The 27,794-nt window shown below is 35.5% G+C and overlaps 1 protein-coding gene across 14 annotated transcripts in view; it reads right to left on the bottom strand.

The window, feature by feature from the left end:
* Positions 1–27,794, bottom strand: part of Pde4d (phosphodiesterase 4D) — a 1,424,195-nt gene that overhangs the window by 186,336 nt on the left and 1,210,065 nt on the right. For all 14 annotated transcript variants that reach the window (XM_048800091.1, XM_048800095.1, XM_048800089.1 and 11 more), the window contains 2 exons: positions 21,591–21,782; positions 4,682–4,718 (listed from right to left, as the gene is read on the bottom strand). In XM_048800091.1, the coding sequence (XP_048656048.1) occupies positions 4,682–4,718; positions 21,591–21,782 (229 nt within the window). The remainder of the gene's footprint in view (positions 1–4,681; positions 4,719–21,590; positions 21,783–27,794) is intronic.

Here is a 27,794-nt window from a genome sequence, read left to right as displayed (position 1 = left end):
AATACCTCCGGAATGATGAGAAACACACACCTTAGGAAAGAAATACTGATAGTACTACAGAAAAATTGTAGACAGAGATGATCCGTATACTGGCCTGTGGGGTGGGATGTTATTTATAAAGAGCTCTCAAACTTCTTTATGTGCTCTTAAACATCTATTGATCAGTAGGATTTACCAAAATTGACAGAAAAATGTGGGCTTCATGAATCAGTAATGAACAGCCTCAAGGGGAGTTTTGAGGATTGTTTTTCAATTCAGGTACACCTTAAGCCACTAGGTGGCGGTAAAACACAGACTGAGATTCTTGTGGGGTGGGTGTATCCTGCGTGAAGTGAAAGTATTCCTGATCCAGGTTTTAACTTCAGAAGAAATGCTGGAGCCAACCTAGAATTATGTACAAGATAAAAAGTTTATTTTGATAGAAAAGAAAATCTCTTTCCACTTATGTTTTTGTTGAACCATATGAAATTGTTTTGGTTATGTCAGAAAGTTATTGGCAATTTCCTATGAATGACTGTAAGAGTTCAGATATCTAGAAAGATGCTAGTTGCCATTTACATTAATGAAGTCCAAGGAAATGCTGGGGGAATAAAAGCACCTGAAACGAGACCACTCTTTTCTTCCATTGCTTCACAGAGAGGGCCTCGTGGGTCCAGCAAACTTAGGGACTGTAATGAGATCATAAAAATCTCTGTGGGGTGAAATATTTTTAAAAATATTGGTAATGTCCTACTACTATAATTAATGTTCTACAGTATTAATAACTACTATATCGTTTCCTAAAAGTATTCTCGGTGCTGTATTTTGTTCAGAGAAGGCAAAATAATGTGGGTATTCCTGCCTAGTCTTCATGGGTTGGGCATGTCTCTCTAGACTGACTGATGTGAGGCACTCCCCAGGGAGTCAGGATAATGTTTGGGTGGGGGTTTCCTGTCTTTTGCTTCATCAAAGATTCCACTTCTTTCAATATTACAGACTTCCAGATGAGAATTTCAGGAGACTTAGAGTTTTACAAGGTTGTCATAATTGCAAACAGTGGAATTAGAAGGCCAGAGACGGCTGACTCCAGTATTCAGCAGTGTTGTGCTTCCTTGGTACTCTTGGGCCCTCAGGAACTCTGGCCAAGTTGTTATTCTTGTGGGAGGAAAAGGGCAGTAGGGTCGCTCTCAACACTCAAGTCTCCTTGCGGAAGGAAATACTCATACCAGAATACTCATACCAGGAAATACTCAAAGCAGAATTTCAGTTTTGAAATTGAAGTATACAAACTAATTAAAGTTGGAACTTTTTCTGGGGCTCAAAGAGATTCTGAAATTATATGGAAAAGTCTAAGCCACCAGAGGTAGAAGACAGTTCAGGTTGACCCCTAGCAAAAACTTTACTCTAAGGGTGTCTTCACATTAGAATAAAACATAGAGGGATTTGTAAGATCCTTCCTGAAAATTAGGCCTAATGAAGATGTTCTAGGTTCAGCTCCATCCAACAAAATGGGATATATCTTTTTGTGAATTCCTAAATTCTCTTGTAATTTAGTATTTTATTCTTTTCAAAACCCAAAAGGCCATAATTTAGAAATAATAGGGCAGGATCCTTTCATGTTTCGGGGCTGCACTCAGGCCTAAAGAAATGGGTTCTCAAGAAGACGAAGATGAGATGGGTTGGAGGAAGGTCCTTGACCATTTTGGACAATAGTGGCTTGTTTTTAAGATCATAAGGAAAGTCGTAACACCCAGAAAAAACAAACCTAAATGGATAGAAAGTAAGAAAAAAAATGTGAGCAGTAGTTGTTTGGGGATTGTGAATTGTGGGAAATTTTCTTCCTTTTGCTTATATTAATTTTTCTAAAGTCTGTATGCAGAAACATCTTGAGAGCAATGTGGCTATCCCTGCAAATTTTATTTTTCATAGTCTTTAGTTATAGATGGACACAACACCTTTATTTATTTATCTTTATGTGGTTCTGAGGGTCAAACCCAGTGCCTCACCCATGCTAGGCGAGTGCTCTACCATGGAGCCACAACCTCAGGCCTCCCTGCAAATTTTCACCAAAATTTAGTGTGAAATTATGAATCCAAAACATGGTAGGAAGAGGGTATGAGTCTTTGGCCTACTTGATAAGACATTTTCCTGAGCAAGTTGGCTAAAATCAGTTATGGTATAGCAGAACAAATAATGTTGGCATAAATTCAAGCAATATAAATATAACCCATTTTTGGAATTATAATATTTAACATTAAGTGGTAAGTGCGCTGCCCTGTATTACACACTCTTTTTCTGAGGAGATAACAATTAAGTCAACAATATATGCCAGTTGGACCCAACATGGCTTAAGAAAAGATCAGGCACTAACTGGGCTTTTGGTCTATCTGCTTCTGCAACGATACCCCATCAGTGCTAAAACTGCTCAGTATTAAAATGCCTTTTCTTTCTTATATTTTAGTACAGCTTCCCAGATCTAATACCCCAGGAAAAATCCATTTATGAAAACTGTGGTGAAGCCACTTAAAAAGAATTCACAGCCCCTGGGGCAACGACCACCTTCAGCAAGGTGAATGAGTCCCTCAGTTGATAATAAGTAAAATCTCCTTAAGTATATTTCAGATTATTTTTAGGCATCAGATATATCTGAATATTACGAAGAGTTAGCTTATATTCAAAGTTCCAGTTTCAAGGGTATTAATCATTGTAAAATAACATTTATGGCTAAATGATGTTTTGTATATAAAATATGTATAAACGTCCCAATATAGAGAAATTTGAGTAGTTGTTTTGGAGATTATAGGTACACTATAAATGTCTAATCAGGTAAAAGGCTAGACTTCTTTAGAATTTAACTGAAGGCAGGAGCCAAGTTAAATTTATTAATCTGTTAGAGATTATTAAATATTACTTGAAGTAAGAAGCCAAGATATTACATACAGATTTTTTTTCCATTTTTTACAACATACTTAGATTTATTTTTCTTACAATAATATCTAGAGATTTTAGTTTTAGCTAGCTACCTGAGTAAACTCATGATGGGATGATTGGTTCTACATTTAGTGATGGTTGTTTAATATTGTTTTACCTGATTTTGCCTGTTCATCTAGCTCTCAGCTCTTAGTTATAAAATTATAAATTCTCAATAGGAATTAATTACAAACTGTTTCATTAAAAGTTTGCTATCACAAATATGATTAAAATGTAAGAGTGTAAATTTTTTTGACACAGAAATACAAGCACTAGAAAGAATTCATGATCTCCAGCAAAAGGACTTGAGCATATGGAATGGATGGTGATCATCATCTGTTCTTAATTGCCTGCATTATTATTATTATTTTTTAGTTGTCAATGGACCTTTATTGTATTTATTTATGTGTGGTGCTGAGAATCAAACCCAGTGCCTCACATATGCCGGGCAAGTGCTCTACCACTGAGATATGACCCTAGCCCACCTGCATTAATTTTTAAAATCACCATTAGACATTTTATTTATAAATTAATTACAATTGTGGTCTAAATTATTTTAGAAATTTTTTAAAAATTAAAACTGCAAAATCACATCATTCCAACATTATTATTATTCATTTAAAAAAATGATACCTAAGATGACATTTAGAAAGAAAAGAGCAATTTCATTTCTATACAATTAAACCAGTTTTAATTAAAATTTAATAAACATTAAAATTTTTAGAATTCTTGTGAATATTTTGCATGACCAGTATTATTTTAATCTTTTAACATCTTATGAGGTGGGTACTCCTGCAATTATAATTTAACAGAGGAGGAAGTAAGACTTGGAAAAGTTCAGTGCCTTCCTCAAAGTCATTCAGAAAACTTAAATGAGTTGCTCAAGGTGCTACATCTATTTCTGACCTACCTCCAGTTATAATTTGTATAACTTCTCAGCACTGTTTGTATTTCAACATTTAAACATTTCTTCTCAGTCAGTATTGATTTTAAATCTGCTTCATGACCCAGTTTAAATAAGTTTCATCCTATTCTGTCCCTAGTTATCTACATCAGGGGCTGTCAACTTCTCTTACACACAGTAAAAATACTGTGGCCTTTGAAAAATAAAAATTCTTGGATCTCCAGATTATTTGAAATCTACAGGCATGCAAGCCTGGGCATCGGGATGAGTATTGTAGGTGAGTCTCGCTTGCATCTAGGGTTGAGAATCACTCCAGAATACTTCAAATCATCTCATCACCTTCTTGCATCTATGTCATGTGATCAAAGTATTTTCATGATTTGTATGCTGTAAACAAACACAGATCACTGGGCTAAATCTTTGTGCCAATGACACGTGTATAAAGGAGTAAATAAGGTATCAGGTTGAACTGTATGATTGAATTTCAAGCAATGATCATGTACCTCATTTTATTAAATGTAATTTAATCCACAATATAGCTAATGCCTGTATCAGTTAAGAAATATGGGCCTATTTATCTTCTCTATCTCTAGGGTAATTTGTTATTTGAAGCAAAGACAATCTTTGGGTCTACCACAGTTTAAAGAAAACAGATCTCTAGGTCCAAAGTCACATTTTCTAGCATTGCCTATGAATTACTTGAATGAACCACACAATTTGTATTTATAATTTCATTTACTTTAAAACTAAATCGAGCAATAGAACAAATCCTCCCAAACCAATTTCCAGATCTGTGAGAAGTCGGCCTGCTCAATGAGGTATGCTTACCTGAGCAAAAGGAGTCACAATCAAGTCATCTCCATGTCTGAAAAATAAACCAAATCCCGTGTTAGAAGTCATCGACAACTCTACGACTAGTTTTAATCAATATTCCATGTTAAGTTCCAATGTTAAGTTTCATAAATCCCCATAGAGAATTACAATAATTCCATCCTTATTCTTCAGCACATGTTCTTCTCAGGCACTGGGTTGAAAATGCATCTTCTTGGATTTTGAACCATTATCCAGCTACCTAGGTGAAAAGAGGGACTCCATCATCCATCAGTGTCACTATTGCCTTTTGGGGCTAACAGGGTACACTATGGTAGAAACAGTTCCAGTGCTGGATCCTGGGTTTTACTCTTCCCTCTTAGTATACTTATTAGTCAGGGGTGCTGTGGAAGGAACCAGCAGCCTCAGTAGCTTTTGTGAGAGGACCCTGGCCCATGTATTTGAAGATGATTAGCATTGCGTGTTCTGCATCATCCTCTGGAAGTGTTGGACAAGCCAGGAAATATAGATGACATGGGACTGCATCATATACTAATAAAAACCCCTTGAAACTTTACAACTGACTCATGTCTCAGCCACCATAGTTACAGGGAATGTTACCCCATGTGTGCTGTTGCTACAGCAACCTCAGCCACACCAGGCCTGCGATATAGGAGCAAGGTGTCAGCATGACGTGGCTTGGAGGGATAGAGAAAGTCAAGAAAAGTTGTGCAATGTTCTACTTAGAAGAAAGTGAGAAACTTGGGCCTGCAATTCTTTCTTGGTATTTCCTAGCATAAATAGTTCAACAGCAGCATGTCCCTATCTTCATGGGCTACTTCTTGATCTAGACAGCCAAAGCTCTTGAATCAAGTATAAGCAGTTATTCTGCACAGAAAGCTTCCTGAACATTACTTTCACTGAAAATAGTGCAATTGACCTGTCTGTTTGCTCATGCACAATCTGAAAAGAACCCGAGTGACCTAAAACAACACTTACGAAATGTGGTACAGCATAAAGAGCACAGGGAGAATGTTCGCCATGGATCACCAGTGACAAAGAGACTAATTGCTGTGGTCTCCATCAAATTATACAGAGCTCTTGAAAGTCAAAATGTGGAAAATTGAAGAAAAAAACGGAAAAACACTTCAAAAGAGGCATGTGTCATTTTCCTTTCCATTGGTTCCAGAACCACATTTTCAAGGGACATCTGTTATTCTTTTATTCATAGAATCCTACGTGCTATGAAGTTTGGACATCAAGTTTTACCATCATTTTATAGAGGAAGCAACGGAGGTTCAAAGAGATCAGAAGGTCTAGAAGCAAATAAATGGTAGCTCCAGGATGTCAGTCCAAAAAGGTCTTCTGAGGCCAAACCCAGAAAGGCTCTTTCCTAGAAGAATGGCCCAGAGTGAAGTAGGCCAGTGTACTGAAGCAGTAAGAGAGCCAGTGTCCCAGAGGCAGCTGGCAAGAGGAGACAAAGCCAAAGAGGCAGAGGAATCATCTGAGTGAGGAAGAATATGACACATTCGAGGAGCTACAATGCATAGCTGAGCGATTCTAGAAAATGCATTGCAGGGCAGGAAATGCAAGAAGAGTGGCAGGTGGTGAGCCAGGCTGCAGATCACTGAGCCCTTGTACATGTAAGAAAAGCCTGGGATTTTACTTTCTGATGGGAGTGAGAGTTGGACTTCTGACCCCGCCATGTTCTAGGTATATACACTTGTGCAAGTTATTAAACTTCTCTTTCTCTTGGTCTCTTCATCTGTAAAATGGAGATGATAGTCCATACATAATGTTATTTGAGGATTAAGTGACTGATGTTCAGATATTCAGAATGAGTTTAGCTTAAAATTCGATAAATCTAGTAGTCTATAATTAGTAATAGTAAATATTATTTATATTCCAATGGCTTTTGCTTTCTTATGCAGTTAGGAAATTTAAAAGACTCAGAAAACTGATACTTAGTTAAGAACTTTTAAGCCATTATGACAGATTTATAAGGGACTGAGAGTTTTGAAGGGGCAAAACTGAAAGCAGAGTAGGCAGTGTCAAGAGTGGAGGAGATGAGGACCTGAGTCGAATCAATGGTAACTGAGAGAGGAAAAGTGACAACAGTATGGGCTTCGTAAAAGAACTTTAAGGAAAATTTGAAACATACAAAACTAAGGGGAATGCTGTTATGCACGATGTCACTAACTATCACACAATAATGCAGGGTAAGTGGTATATTCCCATCTTGCAGATGAGAAAAACTGAGGCTCAACCTGGTTAAAAGACTAAACACAAAGTCACACTTGCTATGTCCCTGCCTCTTATGATTTCACTAGTTCACTCCTATAGGACAGATTAAAAATAAGGACCTACAAAAGGTAAGAAAAATAGGAAAATAGTAAGTACAGTAATCTAGTAGAAGAAAAAAAGTGAAAACTAAAAGGCAAAACTCAAAATGATGTCCAGGGTTGGACAACTGCAATTTTTCATTGGTCCATCATTCTGACCTTGCTCTCTGAGGGTTGATGACAGGCAATTTAGGGTTGCAATTCCGCCTATGTACTCACTTTGAAATAGTAACCTAACTCTTACAGAACAACTGAGGAATACTTGCAGATGCTCCAAATTTTTCCGAAAGCATGAGTACGAGATCCAAAGCTAAGCATTCTACCATTTGACATATACAAATACACACACACAGACACATACACACACAGACACACACAAATATCCATTCAAAGCCAATTGTTTTTATAAGTAGTGAACAAAATAATAAATTTAGTGTGTATTAGTTTTTCTTTGTTAGAAGTGCAAAAGGCAAAGACTATTTCAACAGATTTACATACATTCAAGACACTTCAGTGGTTTGTATAAGAAAAAGTGTTATTTAAAAAGCATGATTCTGGGCTGGAGTTGTGGCTCAGCAGTAAGAGCACTCGCCTTGCACATGGGAGGCCCTGAGTTCAATCCTCAACACCACATAAAAATAAATAAATAAAATAAAGGTATAAAAAAATAAAAAGCATGATACCATGACAGAAAATATATTACACAATGAGAAAATTACATGTGAAGTGTCTCCTTGATTTGGCAATTGAAGAGCTTTCAATTTGCTTCAACACGTGGCCATACTGAAGGCAGTTCAGATACCCAGAACAAAAATAATATGAAATCCAGACATTGTCCCAAGCTACAGTCTTTTCTTTCATTTTATTCTTTATAATTTCCTGACCATAAAGTTAATTTTCTAAGAGATAAGTCATATGGATCAAGGCACATCATCAATCTTAAATTAATCCATGGTAATAAGTCCTTTAGTTTGGAAGTGCATCACAGTGGATTTGAACTAGTCAAAAGGATTGCATGTTTGTTAAAACACTTAATTCTTTCTTTTATTCAGTTTCATTCTGAAACTTTGTAAAAGGTACATTTAGAATATATAATATTTAACATAAATTATCCAACTTCCTTTCTTTTCCTGTCAAAGTATAAAGAAAGACAGTTGTAATTTTAGTGGAGATATGTCATTTTTAAAAATTGCCCAGAAATTCTTTCTGCCAAATATTTCAAGTTTGTCTCATTTTAGTAATAATAAATGAGATTCCATTTCAGTGGCAGACATCTTCTATAAAGGATATTTTATCCATTTCTTTTCAAAAGTATGTAAGGCTTAATTTGTCTTTGGATATATATCTAATATATAATTTAAAAATCTTTGTCTGTCTTCAACTCAACATGAAAATAACCTTTTCCAGACTATTTTCAAATATAATGATGTAGGTAATATATGTTTTTATTTGTAGATAGAAGAAAATCAATATAATATGAAATGTATCTTTTAATTGTGTACTGAACTTTGCATATATAATTAAAAGAGATTTGGGATTTAAGATTAACAGAAGATTAATTTTGAAACATACGATTGGCTTATAGTACATGTGAGTTTATGGTTTTTTGTTTGTTTGTTTGTTTTTTGAGACAGCTATGTTATCCAGGCTGGTCTCAAACTCCTGGGCTCAAGCGACCCTCCTAAGAAGCTGTGACTACAGTGTGCACCACCAGACACAAAACAAAACAAAATGAACAAAAAGCCCTTGAAAGAAAGTGATTCTGCAATTGGCACTTGAACAACTTTCTCAACAAGGAAGTTTTTTAAAATACTGAAAAGAGTTAGGAGGGTGTATAATATCATGCAATCAATTGGGGGTTTTCTGAGATGGGAAAAGACAGAGTCTCTAACAAATTAAGAAGTTTAACTCATAGTTAGTAGTGCCTGGAGACTTGAAATTGTAACTACTGGTGTCATAAATTTGAGGGAGAATTATTCAATATCACCTTTTCTTTAAGTAAAAAAAAAAACTTCAACAAACTTAAATCATCTGAGATCTATTTTAAAGGGAAGCTAATTTTAGCTTTCAGATAAAGTTCTTTTCAGAACTGCGTGGGACACAGGTGGGAAGAGATTGGGGGCTGATAGTACTCAGGAGAAAGCTACTTTTTGACATTTTATATATATACATATATAGGTATATAAACATATATATGTATACACACACACACACACACACACGTGGAGACCAAGAAGATTGGGACCCAGGTAATAGTCACAGCGAAGGTCAAGTGCAGAGACTTCCAGAACAGATATGATAAGTCACTGGAGGTCACTGTGGAGGCAGTGTCACAATAGCCTTGAGTGTTGTGATGTGGAAGGAGGTGCCACATGCTCAGTCACTGAGCTGGCTGCCATGGGTAGGCTTGCCTACACCTGCCCCACCTCTGCTCTCAAAGAGAGGCCTTGCTAGGTCCTGAGTCAGGGCTACCAGAGGCAGAGGCTCAACTGTTGACTCTTGTTTTCAAAACAGGAATGACAAGAGTTAAAAACTCCCATTCTTTATGCCTTTGCCATCCTTTCCCTATTTCTTGTTCTTTCCATAACAAGAAGTTAGAAACACAGACAAGAGGCTGAAACAGAGAGAGAGAGAAAAAGAGAAAAGCCAGGTGGGAGGTGACTGCCTGTAATTCCGGTGATTTGGGAAGCTGAGGCAGGAGGACTGCAAGTTTGAGGCCAGCCTCAACAAATTAGAAAGGTCCTAAGCAATGTAGTATAAACCTTGTCTCAGAAATAAAAAGGACTGGGAATCTGCTCAGTAGTTAAACCAATGGGTTCAATTCATGAGAGAGAGAGAGAGAGAGAGAGAGAGAGAGAGAGAGAGAGAGATCTAAAAGCAAACCTTCTTATGGAAGCCTTGTTGGGATCCATAAACTATTCAAGTATAGTATTAAATTTGGAAAAGTACACTGCCATCATAAAACAATAAGTTTAACCAAAACCAGCACCTGGAATTATATATATATAAATCTATTTCAAATTGTGAAACTCAGGGACACCTTTCTTCTTGTTGGCTTCAGCACTAGAGCCTTTATAATATGTTCTTATTTTTTATTTCTTAAAACAATATATTTCTTATCACTATACTGCTTTTAAGAATTCAGAGTATGAATATTCAATGAAAGTATAAATAGTAGTGGTAATAATTACAAAAATTAGTTATCATAAACAACAGTGATAGCTAATATCTATTGAGTTATTACTATATGCAAAACATGTTACAATGATAATCTATTAATTTTTTTCATAGGTGAGAAGACAGAGGCCTAAGAAAGACATGTCCATGAAGTGATAGGGCCAGGATCCAAATCTGTGTCATGTGACTTTGGGGCCAGGATCCAAATCTGTGTCATGTGCTATGTAATTCTCCAGCTAGAACACATTTATCAATGCCTAAACCTCATCCAAAACAATGCTTAATCTTTGATATATTTTTTGTGTATCATGAGACAATATCAAAAAGACAACAAATAGAAGAATTATACATGAATGTAAAAAATATCAAAACAACAAAATCAAGCTAATCAAACAACATATTATCAATGACTAATAAAGCAAAACAAGATTAGTCTACCTAATGATTTTCATGTCCTACAACCCTAAAATAAAATAATAAATTTTTTTTTCATCCCAGGTGTAAAGTTTTGGCTGATCAATAACATATGTGCATAATTGGGGTATGATAAGAACATGTTAGTCATATGTAACAAAGACCTCTGAGGATAGTGTACAGATAACAAAACATTCTAATGTAACTATCTACAAGTAAATTTATGTATGCATATTTTGTATATATGTGTATATGTAATCCTAAGGAAATTTTCTTTTAAAAGAAAATTCTTTTTAAAATTTTAATTCTTTGCTTTCTGTAATTCAAATGACGGGAAAAAGAACCATTGGGAGGAAAACAAATTGGTATAACCACCATGGAAAGCAGTAAGAGATTCCTCAAAAAAACTTAGAATGAAACCACCATTTGACCCAGCTATCCCATTCCTCAGTTTATATCCAAAAGACTTAAAATCAGCATAGTACAGTAATGCAGCCACGTCAATGTTTATAGTGGCTCAATTCACAATATCTAAACTATGGAACCAAACTAGGTGTACTTCAATAGATGAATGGGAAAAGAAAATGGGATATATANTGTGTGTGTGTGTATATATATGTGTATATATATATATATATATATATATATATATATATATATATATATATCCAGGAACATAAAGTCAAATAAAGTATTATTGTATATATGTATATATTTTTTCAATGCAATATTACTCAGCTTTAAAAAAAAGAATGAAATTATGGCATTTGCCAGTAAATAGATAAAGTTGGAGAATATGCTAAGTGAAATAAGCCAATCCCTCCAAAACAAAACACATATTCTCTAATATGTGGATGCTAATTGACAATAAGGGGGCAGGGCACTAGAGAATAGAGTTACCTTAGATTAGCAGATGGAAGTGAAAGGGGGGAAGGGAGGGGAGATGGGGAAAGGAAGATAGTAGAAGGAAACAGACATTATTGATTTATGCATATATGTGACTACATGACCAATGTGATTCTACCCATGTACATTCAGAAAAATGAGAAATTATATCCCATATATATATATATATATATATCATATCAAAGTGGACAAATGCATTCTACTGTCATGTATAACTAATTAAAAAAAATAAAAACAAAACAAAAAACACTTTCATCTTTACTAGCCTTAAGAGAGTTTTATTATATCATTTTGCCTATTCTAATCAATGAGAAAACCCTTCAGAGAACACCTGTAAACATTACATTCTAATTGATATTTTACTGGATTAAAAATATCAGTTTAGGAGGCTGGGGATGTGGCTCAAGCGGTATTGCGCTCGCCTGGCATGCTTGCGGCCCGGGTTCGATCCTCAGCACCACATACAAACAAAAGATGTTGTGCCTGCCGAAAACTAAAAAATAAATATTAAAAATTCTCTCTGTCTCTCTCTCTCTCAAAAAAAAAAAAATATCAGTTTAGGGGCTGGCGCTGTAGCTCAGCGGTAGAGCGCTTGCCTACCATGTGTGAGGCACTGGGTTCGATCCTCAGCATCACATAAAAATAAACAAATAAAATAAAGGCATTCTGTCCATCTACAACTATAATTTTTTTTAAATCACTTTAGAAAATACTATAATCTTAGACGTTTAGAATTCTAAATTTCTTTCTTCTTTTTTCCTTTTGGTACCAGGAATTGAACCTAAGGGACTTAAACACTGAACCACATCCCCATATCCCCAACCCTTTTTATTTTGAAGCAAGTTCTTGCTAAACTGCTTAGGGCCTTGCTAAGTTGCTGACAAGGGCTTTCAACTCATGATCCTCCTTCCTCAGCCTCCCAAGCCACTGGGATTACAGGTATGTGCCATTGTGCCCAGCTAATCTTGTAACCACCTGCTTAACACTTATTAACATCTTAATAATTAACAAATCACTTAATAGCAAGAAAGCAAATAACCCATTAAAAATGAACACAAGAACTGAGTAAACATTTCTTAGAATAAAACATACCAATGGCCAATAAATATATGAAAAGGTGCTTAACATAAGTAATCATCAGGGAAATGCAAATTTAAATCAAAATAAGCTATCATGCCTCACCCATAAAATTAGCTTTAATCAAAAAAGCCAAAGATAAAAATGTTGACAAAGATGTGGAACAAAACATTGTACACTGTTGGTGGGAATGTGAATTCGTGCGGCAATTCTGGAAGGTACTATGGAGGTTCACCAAAATTAAAAATAGGACCATCATATGATCCATTTCTGGGTTTATAAGCCAAGAAAATGAAATCAATGTGTCAAAAGTATCTGGACTACTGTTTTATTAGAGCAGTATTCACAATGACCAACACAGAATCAGTCTAAGTGTCAACCAACAGATGAGTAGACAAAGAAAATGTAGTCTCTATACACAATGAAATAGCACTCTGCCTTAAGAAGGAAAGAAATTGTGCCAGTTTGAAAACAATGATGCAGAAATGAGCCTAAAGTACATTATGCTTAGTTAAATAAGCCAGGAACAGAAAGTCAAATAAGGTGTTATTGCACATATAAATGTAGATCTATTAAAAAAAAAAAAAAGAAGTCTTGGAGAGAGTAGAATGTTGGTTACCAGAAGCTGGAAAATAGGGTTGGGAGATGTTGGTTGAAGGGTACAAATATACAGTTAGGAGGAATACATTTAAGAGATTTATAAGGTAGGCTATAATTAAGAATAATGCCAAGCATATTTGTAAATTGCTGAGAATAGATTTTAGATGTTCTCATCACAGAAAGTATAAGTGAATTGATGGACATATTTTGATTTAATAATTCCATAATGTATACAAATATTAAAACATTATATTCTACATCATACATACACTCATATATACCACACAGACACATATTATTTGTCAATTAAAAACTAAATAAAACAACAACAACAACAGATTAAGACCTAGAACTGATCATTGATCAAAAAAGTTCTTAAAACAAAGATCCATAATTTTTGACTCATGCATGCTCATCCCTGTTAAGATTATGCACTGATGATATAGCAACTGGAATTAGAGGTATTATGCATCATAAGCAAAAAATTCTCTCATCTGAAATGGAATCTCTTTATGTGCTACAAGAAAAAAAAAACTTAAAAGAAAATACATGAGGCCAATAAATGACTTCCAATTTGTTAAGTCATGTGACAGACAGTACAAAAGATAATCTGTGTTTAAAATTATCTATCAAAAATTTTCTGATTTGAGTAATTTAAAAAGTGCTTAACACATGCTTGTAAACATGTTCATTAAGTACATTGAATTATTTTCTTTGATAAAAAACAGTGCAATAGGGCCTGGGGCTGTGGCTTAGTGGTGGAGCGCTTGCCTAGCCTGTGTAAGGCACTGGGCTGGATTCTCAGCACCACATATAAACAAAGAAACAAAAAAACAAAACAGTGTAATAGGGGGATTTTCCAGGAGTGCTGATGTCACAAATGACCATCAGCTGTTTTCAGTACTAGGCTGAGTCTTATTTCCACAGAGGGGAAGAAGGAAGGTGGAAAGGGTTGAGTTCACAGAGAAGGACTTTCACCTCACTTTGTGTTCTAGGAACAGGCTCTTCTTTCACTGTTGATCTTATTTGACAGGCCGTTTCTAATGTCAGAGGCCCTGCCCTCTTGATTCTTCTCCAGCATGGGTTCCTAAGAGGAAGATTTATGGGAGAGCATGCAACTGTTTTAAAGGACAGTATGTGCTAGATTTTAGCAGATTAAAAGGAACGGTCTGATCAAATAGAACGGAGAGCATCATGTTTGATACGAACCTACTATGAATCAGGCATGGTCTCCACCAATGGGCAATATCTAATTTCAAGGATTCTGCATTACAGGGTACTCATATTCCCATGCCAAGGCAAGGAACCGGGCTCTGAGAACTTAAGTAACTCATCACAGTCATGCCATTGGCAAGTGGTAGGGGTCAGTAGTTTCCAAATGCCATTCTGAGATCTGGGACTTACCTAACAAAATGTTCATTGGTTCTTGTCAAAGTGAGATTAAGTATGGGCCATGAAGTGAAGTGTTAAAAAAGCCAAACACACTTCTTTGGAAAATACTTTTATTATGAGATTATGCATTTTCTTTTTTATTGAGGTGAAAATGCCTTTTTAAAAAATGATGGTGTGTATCAGTGGGAATTTTCTTGTTAGTATCCTTTGTCTGACAAAGTACAAATTTAGCAACCCTAAGTCAGTCTTCCAGGTGTTTTTTGTTTGTTTGTTTTTGACATTTTAGTAGATCATGGAAATATGCAGTATAACTACATTTAACTCAGGCTTTAAAATACTGTTTTGTTTTGACCATGATGCCTTCTGGGTGCTCATGTGGATTTAGTCTATTCTGAAGCCCCACAGATATAAATATTTCTAGACTCCAGGAAAGTTCTGCCAATACTTTATGGGCCACTGTTTTCTTCTTAAACAAATCTATGCTTTGTCAAAAAAAAATCGACACTTTAATTTTATCCCGTAGCACTTAAAACCTATCCATTCAAAATGTCAAAACATTCAGATCTCCTTTTTGTGATGTTTTTAAAACACAAGAATAAAAATTTAAAATATGTATTCAGGTTTTTTTTCTTAATTTTTATATTTTTGGTACTGAGAACTACCTCAAGCCTAGTCTACCATTGAGCTATATGCCCAATCCTTTTTATTTTTTATTTTCAGACAGGGTCGTGCTAAGTTGCTGACACTGGCCTCAAACTTTTGATTCTCCTGCCTCAGCCCCCTAAGTAGTTGGGTCGATAGTTCTGTGTCACTATGCTTAGCTGGTATTTTTATTTTCTTAGTTCAAAAATTTAACAAAATGTTTAAATTGTATTTTTACTATTCATGGAACTCCTGGAGTGTTTGATTCTCTACTGGGGATAGAAACTAGGGCCTGGGCAAGCGAGGCAAGCACTCTACCACTAAGCTTAGTCCACTTCAATTTTTTATTTTTTGATTCACAATAAAATGACCTTAGTGACTGAATGAAGAAGAGCTTTGCAGAATAATAGTAATAAAAAAATGACTAAAAGGAAAAAAAGATGGTTGATATTAAGCAGGTACTCCGGTAGCCAATGATCTTAGAATACCGTGTCAGTAGACTTCTTGAGATCTAGGAGCTGGTGGTAGCCTGCGCATTAGCACTCCACAATGACGATCCATGACAACAGTGGCCACTTGGCAGGAATGAAGAAAAAGAGCAGGCTACTTTGATTATTATCAAATAATAAAAGATTTTGGCTACCTGGGATCCTAACAGAATTAAGAACAGGATATACTCTTTACTCTAGAACTTGTCAAAAAATTCATGACTTTTAACATTTTTTTTTTCTTCTTTTTTAACAAAATTTCTCTTCACACAGAGATTTTGTTTAGTTCCAGTCCTAAGGACATGAAACAACAACCTGATGCAGAGGTTCTCCAAGTTTCTTAGTCCTTAACAACTCAGTAATTTTTTATAACACTCCATTGGCCCAAACAAATAACAGTCAGGATTATTAAGTAGTTCAGTCCAAACAATTAAATGAGGTGTTATCTCAACAATGTAGCACCTATTGAGCACTATACATCTTATCACTTTGAAATGAGATTGGGCTCTGCCTTTCTCATATCTGGTTCCACATCGATTTTTGCTCAGTACCTGCTTTTCATCTAGCAACCACTGAAAATCCAGTTTTGCAAACATATGAGGTAACAGAAAGGAATGTCATGATCTAAACTGACATTATTTGCTTTCCAGGTGATTGACAGATGTTTCTGTTTCCCTTGAATATTTCAAATATCCCTTTTGCCTTTGTGAGTTCCCTCTGGTTACCCCAGAGAATATTTAGGGAACCCTGGCCCTTGTCCCTTTATTCCTACCCACCTCAGTTGGGAAGACTCAGGAACTGGGGAAAGATGATTTACCCATGATACCATTTTGTATTTAGTTAATGGAAGATGGCTTTCAAGTGGCAAATCTGTTTGCTTTTGAAGTGTTTATTCATATAATAAGATAAAAAACTAGCTAGGACTGTTAGACACTTTTTACATACATCTAGTAAGACTAACCATGTCTTGTTATTTTTAGTTTTGGAGATACCCTAGTAGGATCAAGGAAAAATCATGTAAACTGTCAATATGAATTGACAACAGGCTGTCCTTCTGCCTTTTGCAAGTTCAAGACTAGCAGCACCCTTCTTTTCAGTAGCCCAGGTAGTGGGAATGAAGGACTGGAACCTAAAACCTGCACTCGAAACCCAGGATGGAGGGGCACTTGTTAATTGCTAAGGACAGGGTGGCATTCTAAGATATGGCAGGGGATAGTGCCCATTAGGTAAGAGCATGCCCACATGGGGCAGTGCACAGCCTGATCAGTGAGGTCTAGAGATCTATAGGTATATGGGGACAAGTTAGCTAGACTACCAAGTGTGCCCAGCTTTTTTGGTATACTAAGTCCACTCACCTCCTTCTTAGCACCCCTTCCACATTCACCTCACCCCATATTCTGTGTGTAGGTAAAGCACGTAAGCATGAGTCAAGGGCTCTCTGGGTCACCTTTGCATTCTGTATGTTAGTGTTTATTCAGCAGGTGATGGGGGATAAGGATCAATTATTCAGGTGAATGGATTTTTTTTTACTTATTTGACAAGCAGCTGATATTCAATAAAGTAATAGCTTTATGACTAAATGCTATTTGTCTTATCACTGTTAATTATCCTTTAATCCTCACCATCTATAATATCTTCACATGTTTTCACATACAGAAACACTATATTATTGGATGATGGGCAACAATAAAGGTAACTGTTATTTGAAAGATAAGATAATTTTAAACATATGTTGAAGAAATTTATGAGAAAAACCCCAAAATTATCTGTTTACTCTAAAATTTCCATCATGTTTCTTCATGACATCACTGAGGCAAGTTTTTTAAAATCTATTTTCTACTGTTATAAAATCATTTTGAAACTACTAAGAGTAGTTAAAATTTGCTTTTTTGTATTTATTTTTTTATTAAGGTTAATACTTAAGATTTTCTCCTTATTTTTATTAAAAATTAAGTTTCTACTGTGTCATTTGCATTCAACAAACTGTGTGGCAGTCTTAGAATAGAAGCTCCCAGGAACTTCTCTTCCACTTTAAACAAGTGATTCCTTAAGATCCTAAATCTAACAGACTTGTATATGTTTGCTGAGTGGATTGCATTTTTGTCTTATAACCTCTCTGACTACTTTGAGCTTGACCAAAAATTCACAGCACTAAGTGGTTCATTTGGCCAAATTAATTTGGTTTTTCTATAGTAGTTCACAGCACTTTGTTCCCAATGGTAGTATCAAAATATATTCTTTTAGAATTGATAATAATATTTATTGTGTTCTTAAGCAAGATTAAAATCACTGGACTTTGGATCTCTTGCCTGCAAGTGGCATAATAATGCCCCCATTGAAAGAACTGTGAGTACCTCAGATGAAACAGCTGGTATGAAAATATCTGGGAAAGCTAAGGGTAGAACATGCAATGTGAGTTATGATTATCATTACTATCATTATTGGCCTTTTCTCTCCACATGCCTCAACTGTTTTCTAGAATTGTTTATAGAAGACAAAGTCACAAAATCCAGTCTACTGGGAAGTGATTATTTTCCTCCTCACTTTTTCAATAAATCAAACAATTACATTCCAAATTACTGAACATTTAAAGGTTTCCTAAAGCATTTCATTCAAACAGATAATCACAAACTTCCACTGGTACTGTTTGTGCCTGAAATTTCTCAGGAATTTTCTCAGTAGAAAGCTCAACTAGGCCAATAAATATAAAATCATCAAGCACAGTTGAATTATGGTTGTTGGACAATCTTCACAGAATTCCAAATGAGATAAGGTAAGGAAACAAGCTTACTTATAGCTACAGGAGAGTCCAGTAAAGAGAAGGCATATCCTTTATGTGTAGATGACCTGGGATGTATCAGATTTATATTAAATTGGTAATTATTTATTCTCCTTCTCTTTCTTCCCACAGAAACTCCATATTCTTGGTAGAAAGAATGTGCTCTGTGTGTCAGTGAGTGTAAAAGGAAAATCTTATATGTAAATATACCAAGGGAATGGGAAAACTGAGCACGTTCAAGATGTTATTTTTCTGTAATACAGAATTGCATCATGGCCTGATTAAACCAGTCACTCCTACAATGAGGCTAAGCTAATAAAGAAACTCTTGTATTGGTCCAGCATAAGACCAGGTCATCCCTTTCAGTGGGCTTTGAAAATAAAGGTCCTATTTAAATATGAAATGTTATAGGCCTTTTATAAAATGTGTGTATATACTTAATCCTTATTAACTTGGGTAAAGGGTATGAAGGAACTATCTACACAAGCTGGTACTAAAAGATCAATTTTCTACAACTTTAAAAAACAGAACACATAACTACATAAAGTCTACTAATTCATTGTAAGATTTTTCCAAAATTGTCTTGCCTTTGATAAAGTTAGATTAGCTGTTCCATTCAAAATCATTATTGTGATCTATGGGAATGTTCAGTGTTCCTCTAGTCATCTTCATTCTGTTATTCTTTTTGATCTTCATGGTGATTTTCTTACGTCTTTCTTATCCCTATCTTCTTTGATTTTTAATGATTATACCTTCTATGATTGCAAAAATAGAGATCATTAGCCATTAACTCTCTAAACATTTTACTCATTCATCTCTAAATTTATGTTTTCCCCTTTCACTTGTTTCTTTTTTTTGTTCGTCCTAAAGAATACAGTACTTGTCTCTATTACTTTTCCAGAGATAATCTCTTTACTTGAACTCAGAATCATATTTTTTCAGCAATGACAACTCCACTTTTTAACCTCTTTTTTTCCTTGAATTTTAATCTCTATTTTCATTTATCTCAAGTGTCCCAAATTAAAAAAAAAAAACAAAAACAAGAAACAGTTCGCCTTAAACTTAATTATTCCTCAAGCAATTTTATTCTATCCCTTATTAACCTTCTCAAAAGATACATGTACTTGCTCAGATCTCAACCATCAATTCACTCCTCAACATAGTGGGTTTTTGATTCCATAACCTGACGAAGAATTCTTCACTCAACTGTCATCCAAAGACCTAGTAATCATAGGTAGTAACTGGTTCTTCTAAGTTCTCCTGGTCCTATGGACTACTATTTCTGCTCTTTGTCCTTGGGCCTAATGGTTGTCTTGTTCCCCTATCCTCATCCGATAAAAGCCAAATCTATTACTTATTACCTGCCATCATGTTGTCTACTCTCTGTTCTTTGTTCCTCACATCAACATCACCATTTTACTCATTCAGGGTAAAAACTTTAGCAATCCCTTTGATTCTCCTTCCCCAGGTGGCTGCTCCCCAACACACATACATGCACACACTTCTGTAAACCTTGTCCCTCTTGCATCTGGACCAATCTCTTTTCTCTGCTGCCATTTCCTTGATCTAGGTCTTCATCAAATTTATTCTGCTTTGTTTCTGTGAATTGTGACACAAACCACTTCCCTGTGACTACTTCACTGTGCCAAGATTCCACAATAGAGTGACTGGAATGCATGGAAACAAGAATATAATCAGGGCAAACCTGAGCTAAGAACCTCCATGGCTCTTGGCTCCCATATACTGCATTTGAATCTTTCTCTCTTGCCACATTTTGCTCCCTACACCAAGCAGACTGTCACTCCTTAATTGAGTCATTTTCCATGCCTCATATTTTGCAAATATTGTTCCCTGTCTGTTGTTTTCTGCACTGTTCCCTTGTGCAGAAAATCCCCCTTCTCTTTTCCGTGCTTTTGTAGTGATTTGTAAATACCTCAAGGATGCTATGCTCCAAATTTTATAACAATGACCTAAAATTCCAGACCTCCACTCCCTGCTCCAGACTAGGAACTTTAAATATACCAGAAGTCTCAAGAAGTGTTTTCATTATTGGTGAATGAATAGACAATTATCCTGAATTTCAAACCTATGAAAGTGGGATAAGAATAGCACAGAGATAGGGCCAATGAGAAAAGAAAGTTGTTTGGAAATAAAGAGTGGACAACAATAATACAAATGCTAAAAACTAATAACTAAAAGTAAACACCTAATAATAACTAGAGGTTATAATGAAGAGTAGAACACAACTTCATTTCTAGAATTCCACTTGACCACCTGCAATACTTGGATGATCTATTAGGATACCAAGAATAACACAGGCCCTTAGGGGCCTCATAGAGTCTAATTCCTATAAGATGAATTATAACCCATTATGAGTTTTTGAGATGATGTTTTTAGAAGATGGTGAGTGTACCTGGATGGATGTTGAGATCCAGAAGAGGAAAGTGGAGATCAGTTCTATACATAGAGAAAGCTACCAAATATGACAATGCAGAACATAGCACATAAATAGAACATAAAAGCAAGAATGGAATGTGCTACAAAAATGAGCTGAAAATAGTATAAGATCTGCAGTTTATTTTCCATTGTGTGCCATGTCTTCAGTGATATTCGAGTCTGTCTAATGTTTTATGGGCTTGCCTCTAGTGATTCATCTTTAAAATTTGGCTTAATTTAAGCCACATCTCCAAAACATCTCTAAAGTAATCTGACAAACCAGTGTTAGCCTCTATATATACATCACTTGAGATACATTCACAGGGATTTTCTGACTTTAAAGTCTTTCAAAATATTAGAAAGTACTCATTGTGGCAGGGCAGCTAAAAGCCAGGTCCTACATAAATATAAGCTGATGTTTAAATGTAAGTGCCCATTAAAAATGCAATTCTCACTTTTCCCAACGTTTTTCTGGGAAAATAAATGTGTCTTATCAAGAATGACAGAGTACTCAACTTGAATCTACCATTCATTTTCAGTTTGCATGATTTTACTCATTCTTCCTGTTTTAGAGAAAAGTGATGCAGTTGAACAAACTCTTTGGTATTATTACATCATCAACTGTGGAAGTAAATTGGGTTGATTTCTTCATTCCTGCCCCTTCCTGTACTCACATATCACTGGCAATGGAGGAGTTCCGGGACATAGACTTTGGAGAGAGGTCATAATCGCTGTCGGATCGATACAGGAAGGACTCCCGGCGTTGACTGTGGACAAAATTTGCTTGGAGAATTAGCCCAGACCCTGGGCTGGTCATGGGATCCAAGGGACTCCGTCCCGCAGATGTGCCATTGTCCACATCAAAACTGTGAATGAAAGAAAAGGAATTATGTTGTGGTAAACACTCACATGTTGATATTTTACCAAAACATTTAGCTTCAATTTAGGAATTTAGCATGGGAAAATTTATAGTTGCTTCCTGCTTGTGAAAAATGATAATATTAAAATAAATAAAAGTAAACATAAATAAGAAACGTGCACGCACACACAAACACACCCCCACACACCCCCATTGGCTTCACATTCTGATTTTCTAACTTTGGATCAGACACAAAAGACAGATCATTCTAAACTCAATTTCAGCTAAAAAGAAACAATTATTTAAAAACAGCTCTTCTAATGCAGAATCAAAATTATTTGTTGAAAAGAGCAAATACATAAAAATTCACTAAACCTTTGAGTTCAACTCAACAAGTGCCAGTTATATGCCTATTATTATTATTCCTCCAAACCTGAGCTTCTTTCGATACCCAATATACATATCCAGCCACTAATTTCCATTATATCCCCTAACCTTCCATTCCTAATTTATTACAGGCATTTTAAATCCAGTATTCAACTCCCACCTACATTATTATAAGAGCATTTCTCTTGGTCTCCTGAACTCATCTTCCAATCTGTACCAAGTGTGACTCTTCTTAAAATGCAACCACACCCTTCTTCTGTTTAAAACCATTCAATAATTCACTATTACCTTTAAGTTGAAGCCCAAACTTCTTTACTAGGCTACAAGTCTTCACTGTCTGCTCTCAGTTGCAATTACTTATCTTCACAACCTCAACTGGCAACCCTCTGTGTCAAGTGTATTCTGCACTCATTGGAGCAGCACATCCTAGGCCAGGCCAGCCCTGCCTGGCTTCTGCTTTTTCCTGCCTAACGGTTGCTCCTCCTTAAGGACTCAGACTTTAACCTCAGCTTGATACCTCAGAAATTCATGAGATGCTCTTCTCTATGATCTCAAGAAACTTCTCCATTCATAATGACAGAATTTACAGTGAACTGAGTATATTTACCATCTGATCTCCATTCCTAGGCAGTGAGCTTTCTGAAGATGGAGACTCAGGATATTCTTAGAGCTTCACAGGGCACTGTTAGGTAGAGGTGAGTAGGGTGAAATGACAATGAAGTGTAACTAAAAAGCCCAGGGAGCATTTTCTGAAAGGATAGGAACCTGGCCATACAGACCTGGTATGTCAAAACCTCCCCCAGCCTTAACAAATGACACCCTTTTAAGAAAAAACAAGAGCTTCTGGACCATGTCATCATTATCTCTTGTAACCATGTCTCCAGTCCCCTCTCTTATCACCGAAACTATGTCACAACCCCACTCACCCTGATAGCCAAAGCAGCAAGACACTCAAAGTAAACTTAGTGGGGACTTTTCAAAAGGTAGTATGACCAATTAAGGGGGCAGGAAACAGAGACAAAAACCTATGGACAATATTTCCTTAAAAACTCAAACTCTGTGAGTACTATAGCATCCTCTCTGCAGGAGTTCCACACAGTTCCTATGCTGTGCAGTGTCCTCACTTCTCAGTCTCTTTGGTAAACTTTTGCTTGCTACTCTGTGTTTTACTGGAATTGTTTCCAGCAATATTAAAAGGACTGTAGTGGCTGTCCATCTCCACATGGCAGGCCCCAGACCTGTAACAGCACTTCAAATATTGCCCTTTAATGGGCTGAGAGTGTAGCTCAGTTGTAGAGCTCAGCCTAGTTTGTATGAGGCCCCAAGTTCAAAACTCAGCACCACAAAACAGAAGAATGAAACAACACCTAAGTGGTTTGAATGAATGATTGGTGCCATGTTTAATAATATCAATTTTTAGAGTTGGAGGGAAAAAGAACCATACATACACATATTTTTTAAAATTATAAAACTCATAAGCTGTATGCACTTTCCACAAAGAGCTTTTCTAAGTGAAATATCAAGAAGTATCAAAATGAAGTCAACTCTTGTATGTTTATAAGATAACTAGAGATAATCCAGGAGGCGTGTGATTTTAAAAAAAACTGTTAATGAATAAGTGAAGTTTATTATATGATAAATAAGTACATGCATTTAGGTTTAGATGTCATCAACATTTCCCCCAAGAGTGTTATCCAAACTAGTAAGCAGTGAATTTTAAAATGTTCTTTGTTTTCTTCATTGGAGTTATTAATAGTGTTATGACCCAAAGACTTGAAGCCAAACCTGAAGAATAAAGTAGGGGTTAGATATTTCATGGATCACCTGCAAATCTACGACAAAAGAATGCTGCTTCCAAATCAACCTGTCAAGTAGAAGACGTGGAAAAAAAATTCACAGTGTAGCTTAACCAATCAAAAATATGTTTTCCAACTTAAAATTTTCTTATGAATGTGTCTCCTTATAAATGTATTATTTTTTTGGTCCCTCAGACAATAAAAATTATCTAGTTGAACAGAGTCATTTTATAGACAAGGATACCAGGTCCTAAAATAGTTATTTTCAAGTTACTGAGCTAACCGGATTTAATCATCTATCATTCCTGACATTCCTTCAGCTCCATTGTATAATTACATACACCACAACTATGTATCAGTGACTGTGATATCAAAAAAGGGACATCTGATTCACTTGGATAGGCTAGGCACTGGTATATGTGGTATGGCAACCCCAAGGAAAGCCAGAGTGGAACAGGGTCTCTAATCCTTGAATTCAAGCCATATTAGGAGATCTCAGGCAAGCTCTTCCCCAATGTGTGTAATTAAATAAGCAGTTAGTGAACAACAACCATGAGCACTTGGAGACACAGAAATAAAGGTAGGAAGGTTAATTCACTGGGATATCTATCTGAGATATCTCCAAAAATGAGTGATATATAAAGAGGGCTTTTGAAGGCATGAAATATATAGTTGGAAGATGTTAAAGACTTTCGAACAGGGAGAGGAGAGGAGTGCACTTCCCTCCTATAAAGATGCATAGGTAGTTCATGCTGAAACCTGAGGACCTAAGAATGAGCGCTCAATGAAAGCTGTGTGCGCTGATTTCCCATTAAGATGATCCTTCTGCTATAAAAACTAAAAGGAAACACACTCTCTTCATTCTGCATGAATGGAAGAATAGGATATATAGGAGGACAATTTTGGTTTAGTTTTTCTCAATTCAATTGAGTAAATACCAAGTAGCCCCCAAATTCTGTAATTTTAAAAATTTTAATATTTTTTCAATTCAATTAAGCAACTAAATTACAAGGACACCCTACTTACATTTGGGCAAAATATTGCTAAATATATTAAAACATTTAACATTTTTGCCATAAAATTACCACTTACCAATTAAAACCAAAATATTTATTAGTAGGGCAGAAAAATGCCTGATAGGAGATATTCTAGGGCATCGGATATTTTTTTGTAGGTTGTAATATAATAATTTGTCCACTAGATGGAGATAATATTCTTTCTGTTTTTTTGGAGGCGGTGTGGTTGGAGGAGATGCAGGATATTGAGATGATTTTCTTGAGTAAGGAAATCCATCTTAAATAAACTTAAAGCTAAATTTCATCTTATTAAAAGATTAATAAAAAACAACCTATTAAATATCATCCCAAAATAAAATCTCACAATCTACAGAAATCATATTTATCTGAGAAATATTAGTATTAGCTTAACAGTGAGAATGATCTAAAAATGGTCACAGGTATTATTAGATTCTTACTTTTAAAACTCAAACAGACGTAACTGAATTTTTCTAACAAATCACTAAAAATTTATTATCTTGGGACAAAGTAACATAAGTATCATGAATGCTTTGGAGAATCACTCTATGATAACACAAATTTAGGTGGTAGGACCAGAGTCTGAGGTTATTATCATGGTGAATTTCCATTTAATTAAAGGATCCTATGATTAAAATAAATAATCAAGAAAAAGGAATAGTGCTGAGAATCCCTAGTATGAAGCATTATTGAATGTTAGTATTGGTATAAGGACTTTTTTAAAATACCTTTTTAGATGTTGATGGACCTTTATTTTATTCATTTATTTATATGTGGTGCTGAGAATCGAACCCAGTGCCTCACACATGCTAGACAAGTGCTCTACCACTGAGCCACAACCCCAGCCCGATTGTAAGGACTTTTATATTACAAAAGATGCATCAACTTTTGCAGTTTGTCCTACATCCTTAGATTAACAATGGAATAAATACATATATAGAGAACACAACACTTCTCAGCTAGGCAATAAAGTCCAGTTAGCTCAAAAGACATGAGCAATTAGGGAAAAAAAAAACCTCAAACATATGGCATCTGTATTAAATAGTATATAAATTATAAAATACTACCATGCATAAATTAGGCAATCAAAATATGATTTAGACAATTAACATAAAGGGAGTTTGATAAGTTAAAGGGTGTACATTTTTCAAGAGCAGGTAGAATTGGGGTGGTGGTGGAGAATATCCAGTCAAAGTGAAGTAGCTAAAGCAAACCAAAAAGGGATGGCTGAGGCATGTGTGTAAAACAGAAAATAGAATGTCTGGCTCCATTTGTGGGTTGGTGTTAAAGAATGGTGGGGACCTATAAAAAAATTGCCATTTTTTGGTTCAATATAATAGGGAGGGCTGGGTGTGTTTATGGAAAGTTAGGCTAGGGAGTGTTCGAAGTTTATATAAAGAAATACATGGAAAGACACATGCTAGCTTCTAACACTGATATCTCATAGGAGTGAGATGAAGAAGGCTATTTACTTTTCAGCTGTAAATTTTATATTGTTTAATTTGTTAAGATAAACCTTATTATTTTTGCAGCTAAAGGGAGAGTATAAAAGAACAGAGTAGAACACCACAAAATAGAAAATAAATAGACCAAAGGGGGAATCACTTGCTTCCCCTAGAAGAAAACACTCCTTTGTTAAATCTTTCAAATATTAGAACTAGCAAGCTTGCTTTGGGAGAGGTCATTTTGGATTAAAGTGACTATCAGTAGATAGTCAATTAATTGAGCATTACACTACTTATTATTTGCTTAACTTTTGGAAAGAGAATCTAATTTAATTGAGAGTTAATTCATGCCCCAAATATAGATGCCTTTAAATAAGCTACTTATTTTTGTAACATAACTTTATAAACAGTTCACATCATGGTAATATTAATAAAACAAGAAGTAAATGAGAGGTAAGGTAGCCCTAACTCTAGTTGCTATTACCAAAGAGATCAAGAAGTTATGAATTTCCCAGGAATTCTTTAGCAGTCACTTGGTATAGAAAATTCTCTTTTGACTCACTGCCAGTTAAAAGAGCCCAAGCATAGACTCTAAGATGTTTGAGAAAGGAAAGAATTGAAGAAAGTAAAAATATGCAATTATAATAGTGATGATAATAATGATAACAATAATAATGAAAACTTGGAGCAGTTTTCATGTGCAAAATACTATGCTTTGTCTATATTATCTCACTGAGTTCTTACGATATAACACTCTGAAGTACAGGCACTATATTTTTTTGTATGGTCAATGAAGAATCTGAGGCATAGAGACTTGGCTCAAGGTTAAGTAATGTGGTCAGGACCGTCAATCTCCTAGATGGGTTTTAAACTCAACTGTAGGATTCCAGAGCCTGGGAAAATGGACACTGTATTTATGTCTTTATTACAGTCTCCTATTAACCGTTAAAAAATACAAGCTTCCTTATCTGGATAGGACTTCCAGTCTTAATTCTTTAAACTTAACATTTTGATTAACTTAAAGGGCATGCATACCATGGCTAATTCTGGTACTAGATGTCCACATTAGCCAACACCATGGACTTGCTACATCTCTAATTCTTCCAATTTCGAACACAATAGTAGTATGCAAAACCAGTCTCTGTCATAACCTATTTGATAGGTTCCTTTACAGAGTTTGAGATTTCATCTGGAATTGAGGATCCGTGGATCCTTGAAAGGTCTTAGCAAATGGAACTAAGTAAGACGCTCTACTGTCCTTCATGTTTTTGTCCTTCAATGTGATGAAGATCCTTAAAAGAGCTGACTTTTACCAGGAGGCGGTTTAGAGAGGCAATGATGCAACTGCAATGGTCCC

This window comes from Marmota marmota, unplaced genomic scaffold (assembly GCF_001458135.2).
Source record: "Marmota marmota marmota unplaced genomic scaffold, marMar, whole genome shotgun sequence".
Lineage (NCBI taxonomy): Eukaryota > Metazoa > Chordata > Mammalia > Rodentia > Sciuridae > Marmota > Marmota marmota.
The sequence above is the reverse complement of the archived record's forward strand: the minus strand, read 5'-3'. Positions and strand labels throughout refer to the sequence as shown.